The sequence below is a fragment of the Podarcis bocagei genome, assembly GCF_964188305.1.
Source record: "Podarcis bocagei genome assembly, chromosome: 13".
NCBI classification, from domain to species: Eukaryota; Metazoa; Chordata; class Lepidosauria; order Squamata; family Lacertidae; genus Podarcis; species Podarcis bocagei.
Genome location: NC_138138.1, coordinates 19,606,880 through 19,624,017, shown reverse-complemented (window position 1 = coordinate 19,624,017; position 17,138 = coordinate 19,606,880). Strand labels below are relative to the sequence as shown.

General features: G+C 47.1%; 1 protein-coding gene across 2 annotated transcripts in view; it reads left to right on the top strand.

Moving 5' to 3' along the window:
* The window catches only part of PLXDC1 (plexin domain containing 1), a 75,890-nt gene that overhangs the window by 8,329 nt on the left and 50,423 nt on the right, over positions 1-17,138 (top strand). For both annotated transcript variants that reach the window (XM_081166543.1, XM_081166542.1), the window contains exon 2: positions 8,020-8,183. In XM_081166543.1, coding sequence (XP_081022669.1) covers positions 8,020-8,183 — 164 coding nt within the window. The remainder of the gene's footprint in view (positions 1-8,019; positions 8,184-17,138) is intronic.

Here is a 17,138-nt window from a genome sequence, read left to right as displayed (position 1 = left end):
GGTTGTGACATCATCATACTCAGAATTCTGCCCCCCTCAAACAGCAGCCAATGAAGTGAGGCAGGGGCGGCAAAATTCTGAATGAAAATGACGTCACTTCTGTCGCATCATGCATTTCTTTCATGAGACGTTACCAAGGAAAACAGAATATTTTGTTGTTGTTTTCTCGTCTTGTCGTTTGCCACTCTGTGATATTCTGCAGGAATGCGGTTCCATGAGTAAAATATATATATGGTTGTGTACGCAGTGATTTTGTGAGGGGTGGAGAACCGTGTCTGTTGCAGCGAGCTCCTTGGAGGTAGGACCGGGTGTAAATATAATCAATAGGAAATGATATTATGCTGATGTTCAAAATGGCAGAAGCAATGATACCAAGCTCGAGATGCATTTTTGCAATTGGAGAGGACAAGATGCTCCGGTGAGGTCAAACAATTTCCCACCCAGTTACAATAACTCTCATATATATATACAAAGATACAAACAGATAGAAGGAGCACCTATGGGATCACCCCTCTCACCGGTCATCGCAAATCTGTACATGGAACACTTTGAAACCAATGCTTTAGACAAGTCAGAACACAAACCCAAACTTTGGCTCAGATATGTTGACGACACCTTTGTAATTTGGCCACACGGGAAGGAAAAACTAGATAGCTTCCTCACACATCTCAACAGCCTACACCCCAAAATACAATTCACTATGGAAATAGAAGCCAACAACCAACTTCCCTTCCTTGACGTCCTAATCTACAAAAAACCTGATGGCTCCCTAGGACACACTATCTACCGGAAAAAAACACACACCAACCGCTACTTACATGCACAATCACACCACCACCCTGCACAAATAAACTCCGTAGCCAAGACTCTCATCTCCAGAACCAAACGCCTGGCTGACAAAGACCACTTGACAACTGAGTTACAGAATCTCTCAAATGTGTTAATCGCCAACGGATACCAGCAAAACAGGGTTACGAAGCTAATCCAAAAAGAAACACCCCCCAAAAACCAAGACACAGAAGAAAACAATGGCATGGCCCTCCTTCCTTATATCAAGGGCACTACAGATAAAATTAGCAAAATCCTCCATAAACACAATATCAAAACAGCCTTTTGCACCAACCAAAAAATAGCCAATATCCTCAGAAACCCAAAAGATAAAATCCAGTTAGAAAACCAAGGGGTCTATGAAATACCCTGCAAAGTCTGCCCAGCCACGTACATTGGACAAACAAACAGACGAATAAATGCACGTATCGCAGAACACAAGAATGCCGTCAAAAAAGAAGAAAAAACTTCCTCTCTTTACCAACACATGAAAGAAACAGGACACGAAATTAATTTTGCAGATTCCAAATTGCTCTTTAACATGGAACATCACCACAAGAGAATAATCATGGAAGCCATCGAGATAGAGAAACACCCTCACAACATGAACAAGCGTGACGACACGTCCCGCCTGCCAGACATCTGGAAATTAGCCCTCCCCACAAAAACCGACACCAGAACCAGAGGCACACAGAACGCCATCTCCAATCAACCACACCAGACCCAAACCCAGACCCTCTCCACAGATAAATTACAGACACCATCCAGTAGCCAAACCATAGTGGCACCTCCGGATGCTGCACCCCCCTGCAATCCCTACACAGATCTGGCTGGCACAGGGCACAAAACCACAGCTCGCCCCTATACACGAAGCCAAGCCAGAACACAACTAAGTGCAGTACAGCCATCTTCTCAGAAAAACTCTTCACAAGCTCAAGAGGTCAAGACACGAAAGCTTTAGCAACTAATCCACACCTAATGACCCTCCTAAGTGGTACTCAGAATATCACTCAAGTAATCACTCAAGATATCCCTCAAGTAATTAATGAACAAAAGAAGAAAAGGCACATTAACCTGGGAACTTCCTCTCTGCCCAGAACGTTGGAGGCTATACACCACACCCCCTCAGCAGTATTTATAGGAACTCAAACACTGAGATCCTGCTCTGTTCTAGTAACAAGAAGCCGAAAGCACCAGCCTGAAGATGACGAGTGAGACCTCGTCGAAACGTCGCCTAGACACCCCAACTCTTACACGGGAAGACACCCGAAGACACCAAAACCTGCATTCCTGTACCCGTGAAAATCTACGAAAGCATATATATATTCATATTCTACTCTTTTACTCTCAGGCTGTATACACACTATACAGTGGTACCTTGGGTTACATACACTTCAGGTTACATACGCTTCAGGTTACAGACTCCGCTAACCCAGAAATATTGCTTCAGGTTAAGAACTTTGCTTCAGGATGAGAACAGAAATTGTGCTCCGGCGGCGCAGCAGCAGCAGCAGGAGGCCCCATTAGGCAAAGGGGTGCTTCTGGTTAAGAACAGTTTCAGGTTAAGAACGGACCTCCTGAACGAATTAAGTACTTAACCCGAGGTACCACTGTATCTTTAAAGCACATTCTTTCCCTCAAAGCATTATGGGCACTGTAGTTTGTTGAGGGTTGCTAACTCGGTAAGGGGTAAACTACAGTGCCCATAATTCTTTGAGGGAAAGAATGTGCTTTGAAAGTGCTGCAAAGGTACAGTGGAGCCTCTTGTTATGTACCTCTCTGGATACGTAACTTTCAGGTTACGAACGCGGCAAACCCAGAAGTGTATACTTCCGGGTTTTGCAGCATGCGCAGAAGCGGCGCCTCTGCCTACGGACTTTTCGGGTTGCAGACGTGCCCCCGGAATGAATTTAATTTGTATCCGGAGGGTCCACGGTATAGTGCATGCACAGGGTCAAGCTTGCACACTTAGAATCCTAGAATTGTAGAGTTACAAGGGTCTTCTAGTCCAACCCTCCGCAATGCAGAAATCTCAGCTAATGCGTCCATGAAAGAGGACCACCCAGCCTCTGCTTAAAAACCTCCAAAAAAGGTGAAATATACTCAGAGTTGAGAGTGGATTTCATGCTCTTTATTCAGCTCATAGTAGTGAGGAGGAATGGAACTTCCCCCAGGATGTCTGCTTTATATACATTATTTACCCAATGGGCCCCATGTGATTGGCTAATTCCGGGATTCACCTGTAGGCCAATCAGGTTGCGAATTCACTTCCACCTGGAGCTGGATTGGGTGGCTCCTGTGGACCAATTAGACTGCTGCATTCTGGACCCTATTGTTCTAGGACCAATCAGACTGCCGCATTCTGAATCCTGTTGTTCTAGGACCAATCAGACTGCTGCCTTTTGGATCCTATTCAACTCAGTACATAACAGAAGGAGAGTCCACAACCTCCCAGGGAGACCGTCCCACTGTTGAACAGCCCTTACTGTCAGAAAGTTCTTCCTGGTGTTTAGTCACAATCCACTTTCTTGCAACTTGAAGCCGTTGGTTCGTGTCCTTGCCTTTGGAGCAGGAGAAAACAAGCTTGCTTCCATCCTCCATGTGACAGGCCTTTTAGGTATTTGAAGATGGTTATCACATCTCTTCTCAGTCTCAGCCTTATCCAGGCTAAACATTACCCAGCTTTTCCAACCGTTGCTTCACATCAGACAGGACATGGAACACAATCTATACGTGACTATAATATTCATTTCACGTTTTAGAAATCAAAAGCGGACGCTTCCAGCCTTCTCAACATTTGATGGCCCAGTATAATCCAGGATCAATTCGTGGGCTCTATGCTTTTTAAAACCAGCTAGGCCTCTAAAAGTCTGATCTACAAAAAAGAAAAAGAAAAGGTTTCCTTTCCATTACGGCAGCTTATTTTTCCTCCCACCCCACCACCCCTTGCCAAAAGCAAGTGTCCAGGGCCTGTTTCCATCGCCATACTACTCTTTGCATCAGTGCAAAACATCTGGATTCCCAGGCCCCTCCTAGAAGCCACAGCCTAAATGCAGCTTTGTGGAAGGAAGCAGGGCTAGGATGAATATATGCCACGGCAACCATCATAAGAAGGAGCGGTTCCGGAGAGGAAGACCAGAATAGCATGTCTGCTGTGTGACATTGGTTCCTTATTTCTAGTGGGCAGATATGGTGGCCAGCACCTTGATTTAAATTGGCACGCCACAGAAGAAGCCTCTCTGTTACAAGGATTTAAACGGGTGACCCGCATGCACGAAGTTTTAAAAGCGAGCTCACAATGTGTTTACTTAAGGCATCTTTCAATCCCAACCGTTCTCCAAGGAATTTAAGGGTAGCTTATGTTATGTACTGAAGTTCTCACCCAGGGCCAGCAGGGGGATACTGTAGATAGTTTTCACTCAGGTCCACATATGCAAATAAGGGATTGAAAGTGACGTTCGGTGATTGGATAGTTACAGAAAATGGTTACTGTTGCGTTCTAGTGGAGCTCTATATAAGCAGGCTGGCTGAACCCTTCAGTTCAGTTCTGTTCTGGCCTGTGAATAAACAAGAGCTGTCTGAAGAATGGCTGTGTCGTCTGATATGTTCACCCACAACTTAACAGCTTACACGGACCCCTCACCGTGCGCAACAATTTTATCATCACAACAACCCTTTGAGGTAGGCTAGGCTGAGAGTGTATGACGAACTAAAGGTCATTCAATCAAGGTGCTTCCAGGCAACCGGGGTGTTTTTTCAGCATTTCTGGTGATTTGTTTGCAGGGAGGTTATATGACGTTGGGCCAAAGCAGGTGTTATCCCATTCTTTCCAGGGCATTTTCCTGTCACTTTCCCTATTGCAAAATAAAAATAAAAATCTGACCTTTTGGTGATTGTTATACAGAGGTACCTTGGTTTACCAACTTAATCCGTTCCGGAAATCCGTTCTTAAACCAAGGTGTTCTTTCCCATAGGAGCGGGGGACTCAATTTACAAATGGGACACACTCAACAGGAAGCGAAACATGTTCTGCTTCCAAGGCAAAGTTCACAAACCAAAACACCTACCGTACTTCCGGGTTTGCAGCGTTCTTAATCCAAGTTGTTCATAAACTAAGCTGTTCTTAAACCAAGCTACCACTGTAATTGTGAAATCAGCTATAATTGTGCAACACAGATTGGATGGTGTTATGGTTGAATCCTACCTGAAAAGGCAGTCTAGAAGTGACCTACTGTATGTTTTGTGACTCAGTGGAGATTCAAAATCCTGCCTTTCATGGACTATATGAGAAAGTATTATAGTCAAATGAATTTGCGGGCCAGATTCGAGATGGAGCAGCCGTAGAAAAACTATTAAGTAACTGTATTATAGGAATTTCTGTAATAGAGAAGAATTTGATATATAACGCAGTAGGAAAGGGTTTGAACGAAAACACACTGCAGCTGTGGGCAGGAAGTCAGTTTATGAAACAATGTAATTATTCGATTTGAAGTCGTGAAATTTTGGAAATTTAATTCTAAAAAGGATAATACAAAAAGGAGGTTCAAATCCTGGTCATTGACACACTAATCACTGTGATTATTATCTCACTGTCATTCTAGAGTCAATTGGTGCGCTAGAAATAGTGAGAGGGTGCTCTTTAGATCGTAATGTGACTTTTCTTATTTCAAAAGGTGGCAAACCAGAACTTTGTGCTTTGGAATGGGCCCTTATTTGCTCAGAAGATGAATTGCTTGTACACCAGTTTCATTTAAAATGTTTAGTATCTGGTAATGGCTGAATACATGTCGGCTGGGTATTGCCCTATCTCTTGTTGGAGCCAGAGTTTTAGTACCGAAAGGAGAGATGCTCAACTCAGGAGAGGCAATTCATTGCCCCGCTTGCGGCCTTCTCAAGAGGCTTCTTCTTATGTTCTTAACTCAAAATGTACCTTCAGCCAACCTGCTTGTCGCAAATATATGGGGTGGGAGTGAGAAAGGCCATCTGTACTTTCTCAGAGGCACTGTTGCCTGTCTGGTTGTTTTGCATGTTCTAGGAATAACCCCTGGCAACAAAAACTGAGTTTTAAAGTTATCACCGAATGTATTTATTTCAGACCAATGAAAGCCTTCAAAATCCTGTGCCAAGAAAAACCTTCATTTTGTAAGCTATTATTATACCGTGAATCATCTATACAGCGCATTTCATAAACAAGATGCTTTGCAACTACTAATTGCCATTTATATAACATTTTTTAATTTGCAAAGTACTGCATAGGCCTGATTAGGTCTGTCCCTTTTAGCAACCTTCTGGTGTAGGTTAGTGCTATTCCCGTTTTACAGATGGGTGACTGAGGCCAAGTTGGAGCTGCCTGAGGCGCCCCAGTGACGCACGAGAGAGACAAAACCCCTTTGACAGGCGCCAAAAGCATTTTATAAAGGGCCCGGAAGAGGTTGGTGTGTGTGTGTGTCAAATACATGCCTTTGCTGCAAATCCATATGCCAGGGGTCAGGGACTGACTATGCCAGTTATTTCCAAAGGCTATGGACTTGGGGTCCCTTGCTTCATTTTCAGCTCTCCTCTACCCATCCCAGCATCAAACGTTCTGAACATCTGAAATCTTGGCATCCGGTCTGCTGTTGCTGCGCATGAGGGTCAATGAACTAATCCCAATCCCTGGCTTTAGGAAAGGAACAGAACAGGATGAGCGAGACCTGCAACATAATGTTGCAGTGCCAAGTTCCAATGGGTCAACACCAGAGACATACCTGGGTTCCTTTGGCAAGGAGCTTTCTCCCCCGTGTCCCTTGAGCCCTTGACAGAGGAGCCGAGCCAGAGTGGAGAGGCATGATTTTTGCACCACCACCCCGGCCTGCACCATTGGCAGGGGACCAACCTGGCCAACCCATAGGTATGCCCCTAGCCCTGCCCTCCTTAACAATTTCCCATGCCAATCCTTCCTCTATCCAGTTTTCCATGTCCTCTCCTCTGCCAAAACAGCCAGGGTGCTTCCAGACGACTTGTTTATTGCGTGTTCATCCCGGTTCGTTTCCATGGAGGTAAAGGTAAAGGGACCCCTAACCATTAGGTCCAGTCGTGGCCAACTCTGGGGTGGTGGCGCTCATCTCGCTTTATTGGCCGAAGGAGCCGGCATACAGCTTCCAGGTCATGTGGCCAGCATGACTAAGCCGCTTCTGGCGAACCAGAGCAGCGCACGGAAACGCCGTTTACCTTCCTGCCAGAGTGGTACCTATTTATCTACTTGCACTTTGACGTGCTTTCGAACTGCTAGGTTGGCAGGAGCAGGGACCGAGCAATGGGAGCTCACCCCGTCGCGGGGATGCGAACTGCCAACCTTCTGATCGGCAAGTCCTAGGCTCTGTGGTTTAACCCACAGCGCCACTTTATTATGCATTCGCTCTGATTTCTTCGCAGGGAGGTTAAACAACGTTGTGTCAAAGGAAATGCATTTCTGGTGCATTTCTGCACCACTTTCATTTTTGCAAAGAGTCATAACTTTGGGGGAAGCGAATGTGTTGTGCTGGACCTCCTGATCCAACTGCAATCGCACAACCTGGATTTCCCGGTATGTGACTGAATCCCACTGAAAAATAGTGACAGCTTGGAAGCACCCTGGCATTCCATGCCCACTGAGCATGCTCAGTCCTCATTGGGCAGCTTTGTACTTCTGCAAGCCTTGGGATCTCCCCTCCTGATACCTCCCTCTTGCCCATTGGTGGTCCTGTTTAGGCTACATAAGGCCCAGCACTCTGCTTGGAAGTTTGGAAACAGAAGGAATTACTGTATATCTCTGCAACAACCCGCCCCACAAGGCCATGCACAAAGGATGACCTAAAGAACAAAGCAGCAGTTTTGGGGGGGATGGAAGAGGCATCTGCACTTGTAAATAAATCTCTTGTGGTTCAGTGAGGGTCCTTTTGACAATGAAGGGCATTTAATGCACCCAGGTTTGGCTGGCAGGGAAGGGAGGTTTGTAGCAGGGTCATTCCTGCAGACAGCCTCACATCCCTCTCTCTGTTTTCCATCCAGGCAACCGAGAGACAGTATCAGAGTTTAAGGGCACAATTCAGATAGGCAGAAGCACTCACAGAGCATGGGAAGCAAGGCTGGTGTGGAATGTGGCCTTGTTTTCTCGGAGCCTTCCTCATACGCTAAAAAAATCATTCTTCGCTTTTCTTCCTCTCCGTACAGCTTGGACCCAGAGAGATGTCTCCGCGGTTGGGATAGAACCTCATTCCTGGGAGAGAAAGACGCGGGACACCTCTCCAAGAGACACGAGGACTCGGATCAGCGAAGATTTAATTGGCGGGAGCCTGGCTATTGACACTTTGACGGACAATGAGACACAGATTGTGGTGAGTGTCACATATAGGGAACAGCACGCGAGCCAAGGATGTGTCAGTTGGGCAGAAAGTTTTCTGACTCGAGTAAGCCTTGTTTACGTTGTGAAAAACATGTTTGGATCAGATAGGGCAGGGATCAGCCACTGGCAGCCCCCCAGGTCAATTCTGAACCAAAGTGTGGTGTCACTTGGGCTTTTATTTTATTTTGTATGTGTGTGTGTTTTAAAGATGTTGGGAGTTCGCTGTCTTACAAGAATTGAAGTTGCATTTTATTGCTTGCGTTTTGTATTTGCGTTAAGCTTTGTGAGCTGCCTCGGGGGCCCCCCCTTTTTTTTGCCCAAAAGGCGGACCAGAAACCCACTCTTAACTAGTTTTCTCCCCCACTACCTGAGAAAGCAGTTCTGTCTCTCCCGCCTCTCTCTGGTCCCCCAAAATTGCAGATGGAGGTGGCAGCACAACAGCCAGGAAAAAAGGAAACGTCTCTTCTCACTCACAAGAGCCATTGTTGTGAATGCACAGGAATGTTCCTTGTTTTGAGGCTGTGTCGCTAAACAAAGTGTAGCAAATACTGGTAGGAAAAGCAGAGGAGAGGTAGCACTGAGGAAGAGATTTCTGCACGTCACCCCAAACTTTGAGCAGGGAGAGGTTCCATTTATTCCAAGCGCCTTCCCAGGACTTGGTTTCCTTAAGGATGAAGGTCAGCAGAGACTGGGGAACCTTTAATACATACCATGTCCAGTGCCTTTTTCTGGGGGGATGCAGGAGTACGCATACCCCTAAACATCATTGTACTTTTGTCCATTTACTGTATTTATTTTTCCTGATTTGAACTATAAAATGGTGATTTTCTTGAGTCAAAATGAGAGTACCCCTAAACATTTTTAAAGGAAAAAAGCACTGTATATGTCTTTAGGTATAGGTAAAGGGACCCCTGACCATTAGGTCCAGTCGTGACCGACTCTGGGGTTGCAGCGCTCATCTCGCTTTACTGGCCGAGGGAGCCGGCATACAGCTTCCAGGTCATGTGGCCAGCCTGACAAAGCCGCTTCTGGCGAACCAGAGCAGCGCACGGAAACGCCGTCTACCTTCCCACCGGAGTGGTACCTATTTATCTACTTGCACTTTGACGTGCTTTCAAACTGCTAAGTTGGCAGGAGCAGGGACAGAGCAATGGGAGCTCACCCCATCACAGAGATTCGAACCGCCGACCTTCTGATCAGCAAGTCCTAGGCTCTGTGGTTTAACCCACAGCGCCACCCGTGTCCCATGTATATGTCTTTATTTACATGTATATACAATCTGAGCATAGGGGAGAGGAGCTTGTAGCTTTAAGACCCCGACAGATCTCACTTCTCCATTAGTTACAGCTTTGGATCCAGCACAGAGCAATATATCTATGTCTCTGTATCGGTATCGGTATCAGTATCTATATCTATCCCCTCCAGCTTCTAGCATTCAGCTTTTCAGTGTTCTCACACACAACCTAGCAACTAGGTGAGGGGGTGCGGGGGAAAGCCCACCTGGAGAGCACAGTCACTTGGTTGTAGCGATTGCAACCTAACGCATTTGTTGAGATGCACTTAAGTGACCAGCTAAAGCCACTACCTTAACAGAGGTTCACCAGCCTTTTCTACTGGATTCTAACACTTACTGGATCACAGGCCTGAAAGGGATGCAAGGATATCATCCAGAGCAATGCTCCCCACCTCACATAACAATATCATGCAGATCAGGGACAACTAACTTCTTTCTTTTTAAAATTTATTATTATTATTACTACTAGTAGCTTTTGCTTTGGGACGTGGATGGCGCTGTGGGTTAAACTACAGAACCTAGGACTTGCCGATCAGAAGGTCGGCAGTTCGAATATCCACGACGGGGTGAGCTCCCTTTGCTCGGCCCCTGCTCCTGCCAACCTAGCAGTTCGAAAGCACATCAAAGTGCAAGTAGATAAATAGATACCACTCCGGCGGGAAGGTAAACGGCGTTTCCGTGCGCTGCTCTGGTTTGCCAGAAGCGGCTTAGTCATGCTGGCCACATGACCCGGAAGCTGTACGCCGGCTCCCTCGGCCAATAAAGCAAGATGAACGCTGCAACCCCAGAGTCGGTCACGACTGGACCTAATGGTCAGGGGTCCCTTTACCTTTACCTTTTGTTTAAGGAGCTCAGGGTGATTTGTGTGCTTCTTCCCCTTTCTATCTTATCCTTACAACAACCCTGTCCATGCTGAGAGTTAGTGACTGGCCCAAATGTCACTGGTGAGCTTCATGGTCTCTCAGGTCCTAGTCCCAACACTCTAGACCAGGGGTCAGCAAACTTTTTCAGCAGGGGGCCGGTCCACCGTCCCTCAGACCTTGTGGGAGGGCAGACTATATTTGGGGGGGGGGGGAGATGAACGTATTCCTGCGCCCCACAAATAACCCAGAGATGCATTTTAAATAAAAGGACACATTCTACTCATGTAAAAACAAGCTGATTCCTAGAGCGTCCGCAGGCCGGATTTAGAAGGCGATTAGGCCGGATCCGACCCCCAGGCCTTAGTTTGCCTACCCATGCTCTAGACACTGCACCATCCTCCAGGGGCCACATGCCAGCAATGGACGTGGCCAGACATGGCCCACACTCTTGCATGTGCTTGCAACACAGGACACTCACACGCAGAGCCACCCATCGCAGAATCATAGAGTTGGAAGGGGACGCGAGGGTCATCTAGTCCAACCCCCTGCAGTGCAGGAATCTTTAACTCGAATCCATGACCCTGGGATGAAGAGTCTCATGGTCTACTGATGGAGCTATGTAATTCATGAAGATCGGCTGAAGAGAAGGGTTATCGCCCTTCAGCACTCATCAAACAATCGGCCAGTTTGATTTGGGGTTGGTTTGCAGCCAGGCAATGAATGGGCTGGGAAGGGAAGTTTAACCCCCACCCTGCTCAGCCCAGCACTATGCCTGCTTTCTCTTATCATATCGCCAAAATGGGTGGGGTGTTGAGGCAGGAGGTGTCATAAAAATTTGCTTGTGGCACTGGACCAGACCTCTGGAGTGGGGTTTGGCCACTCCTAATGTAGGCATTGTACTTTATTTCAGATGCATTACAGTCGTACCTTGGGTTAAGAACTTAATTCGTTCCGGAGGTCCGTTCTTAACCTGAAACTGTTCTTAACCTGAAGCACTACTTTAGCTAATGGGGCCTCCCACTGCTGCTGCGCCGCTGGAGCATGATTTCTGTTCTCATCCTGATGTAAAGTTCTTAACCTGAGGTACTATTTCTGGGTTAGCAGAGTCTGTAACCTGAAGCATCTGTAACCTGAAGCGTCTGTAACCCGAGGTACCACTGTATTTGCATTGAGCCTGTATCCCCCATATACATATCCCTTGATGTACAGTTACTGCAAAGGCCACATTTTATCCAGTGTTTCCTAAGACGATTATGCCAAACACTTCCCTTTGTTATGTAAGCCCACTGAAAACTCTACGCCAAGGATATTTTTGGTCACATTTCATTGAACATAAAACTTTGTTTTGTTCTCTGCTGTTCTGGTCCTAAGGGACAACTTAGACGAGTCATTGGAAACCTTTACATTTATATATATATATAAATAACCAACCCGTGTGGAAGGTTATATTACGATTGTGGTGCTGGAGGAGGAGGAAGAAGAGGCCACTGTTTTGCAGTTCCAGAGTAGGATCGTGTGTGTGTGTGTGTAGATCTGGGTTCAAATCCCCACTCTGCTATGAAGCGCTCTAAGTGACCTTAGGGCCAATTACTTTCTCTCAGGCTGACCTACCTTAGAGGAATGTTGCTGAAGATCAGGCATAGGCAAACTTCGGCCCTCCAGATGTTTGGGACCACAATTCCCATCATCCCTAGCTAAGAGGACCAGTGGTCAGGGATGGTGGGAATTGTAGTCCCAAACATCTGGAGGGCCGAGTTTGCCTATGCCTGCTGAACATAAAGGGCTGCAGCTGTGAGATCCTTCGGATTTACAGTGGTACCTCAGGTTACATACGCTTCAGGTTACATACGCTTCAGGTTACAGGCTCCGCTAACCCAGAAATAGTGCTTCAGGTTAAGAACTTTGCTTCAGGATGAGAACAGAAATCGTGCTCCGGCGGCCCGGCGGCAGCAGCAGGAGGCCCCATTAGCTAAAGTGGTGCTTCAGGTTAAGAACAGTTTCAGGTTAAGAACGTACCTCCGGAACGAATTAAGTACTTAACCTGAGGTACCACTGTATTAGCTGCCCTGAAAGCACTTGTGGGTAAAGGCAGGATAAAAGTAAATAAACGGGTGTCATTTTCTCAGCCTAATTAGGCCCCACCTGAAATGGGATTCAGAATTATTGCTGCCTCCGACTGTGGAGGAATAGCACAGCTGTTCTGGCTGGTAGCCACGGGCAACCTCATACCTCCATGAATGTGTCCGCTCCTCTTTTAAAGCCACCCAAAGCCATCCCTTCCTCCTGTGGCAGTGAGTTCCACCGTTTAACTATGTGCTGTGTTTAACTAAGAATCCTGTAATGGTCTGATGGCTGGCAAGAAGAGGGAACGTGGAAAACCTCTGCTCAGACCGGTTGTGGGAAGGTTCGTGCACCTCTGTGATGCGTTGGGAAATGGAAGAGCTCGGGAGGCGCTTGATTGTAGCAGCAGAGAATTCCCCCGAGTGGCTCAGATCAATGGCGCATTGCTTCTGCGCGTTGGAATTAAGAGCGTGAGCCGTGTCTAGATGAAAGGGGAGCGAATTCTAATGAGTTGAAATCAATACAGAAGCGCAGTGGGTGGGGTGGGGGGAGGACCTGTGATGAACACTTCAGTAGTGTGGCGCCAGCAATCGTAGCCGCAAAGTTTGCAGTTTGCGCACTCTTAGCTGTCATCAGCTGATGGAGAAAGGGAGAGGCTCAGCCTGATTTCAAGCCATTATCGCTTGCTGTGGGGCGCAGAGATGTAGGGGGCTTGAAGTGTTGACATGCCTGCACAGCTAGGATTTCAATCTCAGGCACAGCAATGGGTCTTCCGCATGGGGGAAAAGGATTGCCGGTCCTTTTCAACCAGCCTCTGCAGCTGTGCCTTGAGCAGGAGCTGCTGGATCAGTGGAAATTAGCAGAAAGATGGAAACAAGGCCGCCCTTTAAAAGCCCTTTTTATAAATGAAAATTCAGTACTCCTTTTTGGCTCTGGAAAGAGTTCCCCCAAGGCATGGGTGGGCAAACTAAGGCCCGGGGACCGGATCCGGCCCAATCGCCTTCTAAATCCGGCCCGCAGATGGTCCAGAAATCAGCATGAGTGGACTGTGTCCTTTTATTTAAAATGCATCTCTGGGTTATTTGTGGGGCTTGCCTGGTGTTTTTACATGAGTAGAATGTGTGCTTCTATTTAAAATGCATCTCTGGGTTATTTGTGGGGCATAGGACTTCATTCTCCCCCCCCCTTCAAAATATAATCCGGCCCCCCACAAGGTCTGAGGGACGGTGGACAGGCCCCCTGCTGAAAAAGTTTGCTGACCACTGCTCCAAGGCATGATTGAATGAATGAATGAATGAATGAATGAATGAATAAATAAATAAATAAATAAATAATAAATAAAGCAACAATACATTTGAAAAGAACGTTCAACCCACCAAGAAGAAGAAGAAGATAAGATAAGCAAAACCGCAGCATTGAAAAGCATTGGGCTAGAGACCCAGACTGTGTTTGTTGGATTTCGTTCCCATTCAAAACAATGGGACAATGTAATCAAGTCGCAGTGATTTCATTGGGAACTAATGACTAGTCCACCCCATGCATTTGTGATGATGGCTGTGTGGTCTAGCATGCTCCCCTGTGTTGCTGCCATCTTGTAGTTTCTTGAGAAATAATTGTTGTTTGATGCATACCCCCTCAAACTGGCTTCTATCCGATCTGGAAACATAAGCCATGGTCAAGCTGAGGTGCGTACATTTGAGACAGTCATTGCACATGCTTAGATGACAGCTTACTTTAGCTGGCATGGGGAGGGGCATTGTAAGTTTGGGGAAACAAATCAGGTAATGGCGAAGACATCCCTGCCCTTGCTGTTTACCTTCCCACCACAGCGGTCCCTATTTATCTATTTGCACTAGTGTGCTTTCGAACTGCTAGGCTGGCAGGAGCTGGGACAGAGCAATGGGAGCTTACCACCGTCACGGGGATTCGAACTGCCGACCTTCCAATCGGCAAGCCCAAGAGGCTCAGTGGTTTAGACCACAGGGCCACCCGCGTCCCTGTACAGCGCATTTGAAGTACATTGCATCCCCCCCAGTGAATGGGGTACCGTAGTTTACCCCTCACAGAGCTACAATTCCCAGCACCCTGAACAAACTACAGTTCCCAGGATTCTTTGGAGAAGCTGTGTGCTTCAAATGTAAGGTGTGGATGTGACCTTGTGCAACTAACTTAGTCTGAATTCAACCTATGCAAATCCTGGCAGGGCAAAAAAGTTATTATCCTCCTACCTGCAGAGAAAGGCCATCTTATATTCCTTTGGGAGGGAATTCTGCAATTAGGGCTGCCACCAAAAAGGCCCTTTCCTGCGTTTGCACAAATCACACCTGCCTGGGTAGCGGAATGCAGAGCAGGGCCTCTGAAGATAGCATAAATTGAAGGGCAGGTTCATGGAGATGAAGATTATCCTCTGCTCATTCTTGCAACTCAAACTACAGCTCGCAGTTTAAAAGTTGGCAGCCCTAGAAGACATCTCTAATCTATTCTAATTGGAGCCTGCAAAGCAGAATAAGTGATAGCATTCTGCACATAATTTTATTATGTCCTAAACTTAAAACATCTCTAATAAATGCCTGGTGGACCTTTTCCCCACTGGCCTTTTTAAAACTACCAGGAACAAACTCCATAGATGAGGCAGATAGGCAGCTTGTCACCGCAGCTGGACTCTTTTTAGGATTAGGAAATCTGCCCTGATGTTTAAAAAATGAAACCTACCTTCCTTTTGCTAGATCTGGGAGAAAAACAGGAGGAGGGAATTTATGCTGGAGGCAACGGCACCCCAGGAGGGCTTGGCTGCTGCCCAAGGCTGCTGGCTCAGAGCAGAATTCAGCAGGCTTTGCTGAGACATTGGCAGAGGCAGCATGCCAGCATCTCCCAAGCAGGCATTGCCAAGTGGAACTCAGTGATGGGTGGTTTTGAGAAGCCAATGGGTGTCTCCCCAGAATGGAGTAGGTCATGTATGGTGTGTGTCATGTGCCTGCTCATGGGTGTGACATTGGTAAGACTGATTATAGCTTCTTTGGGGGAAACCAGGGCCTCTTATTTCATTACTAAATTTGGGTCCTGCTCTGCTGCACTCGCCGTCCTGCTGCCGTTTCAACGCTACGCTCCTTTTCTCTCCTGACTTACCCCAATCTCCCTTTCCTGTACGTTGTCGCTTTTTGGAATGACGCAGCCCTTTGAATGTAGTGAAATGAAAACTCAGGCTTGAGGAAGGACCCGCCATGGGTGCTTTTTGAGGTGCCAAGAGAAGGTCAAGCCATTTGGCAAACCCTGCTTCCCACTCATCTTTCACATTCATCAGTGACATTGCTTCTTATAAACATGGGGTGCATACTGTATACAGTGGTACCTCAGGTTAAGAACTTAATTCGTTCCGGAGGTCCGTTCTTAACCTGAAACTGTTCTTAACCTGAGACACCACTTTAGCTAATGTGGACTCCTGCTGCCGCCACGCCACCGCTGCGCGATTTCTGTTCTCATCCTGAAGCAAAGTTCTTAACCTGAGGTACTATTTCTGGGTTAGCAGAGTCTGTAACCTGAAGCGTCTGTAACCCAAGGTACCACTGTGTATAAAGGTAAAGGGACCCCTGACAATTAGGTCCAGTCGTGGACGACTCTGGGGTTGTTGCACTCATCTTGCTTTACTGGCCGAGGGAGCCGGCGTACAGCTTCCGGGTCATGTGGCCACTATGACTAAGCCACTTCTGGCGAACCAGAGCAGTGCACGGAACCGCCATTTACCTTCCCGCCGGAGCAGTACCTATTTATCTACTTGCACTTTGACGTGCTTTCAAACTGCTAGGTTGGCAGGAGCAGGGACTGAGCAACGGGAGCTCACCCCGGCACGGGGATTCGAACCGCCGACCTTCTGATCGGCAAGCCCTAGGCTCTGTGGTTTAGACCACAGCGCCACCCGCGTCCAGACATTTAAAAAGCGCATTTAAGTGCATCCCCAATGCTCAAGAATCCTTGGAACTGTAGCTTGTCAAGGAAGTCGAAGCTCTGTGAGCAGAGCTCCCCCCCCAGCCCAAACTCTCAGGAACTGAGTTCCGACACCTGTCAGGTGGGCTGCACACTATTGCCATTATAAGACATCATGGTGAGTTCCAGCATCTCTTTTTCTAAAAGAATAGCACTGTCTGTGAGGCTTAAACTTCAATACCCAGGATTCTTTGGGAGCGGGGAATGTGCTTTAATTGTACGATGTGTACACGTATTGATATTAACCTGGCAGAGGTGAATGCTCTTTAAAACAAAGGAACGGGGGGGGGGGATAATGAGGAATCAAAGAATCACAGAATTCTGGAGTTGGAAGGGACCCTGAGGATCATTTAGTCCAGGCCTAGGCAAACTCGGCCCTCCAGATGTTTTGGGACTACAACTCCCATCATCCCTAGCTAACAGGACTAGTGGTCAGGGATGATGCAAGTAGTTGTCCCAAAACATCTGGAAGTCAGTTTTCGCCTATGCCTGATCTAGTCCAACCCCCTGCAATGCAGGAATATGCAGCTGCAGGAACCTGCAACCTTGGCATCATCAGCGCCGTGCTCTAACCATCTGAGCTAAATGTATGTTAATGGAATAACAAATAACCCATCTTACTTTGCACAGGTATCAAATTATGTCCTTTGCTGAATCGGCTTGATACGGTCTATGCAAGCTTTTGCCTTTCACATAACTCTTTGTCAGTCCTGAGAGCCGAAACTCTGTGTGCATCTGCATCAGCTGA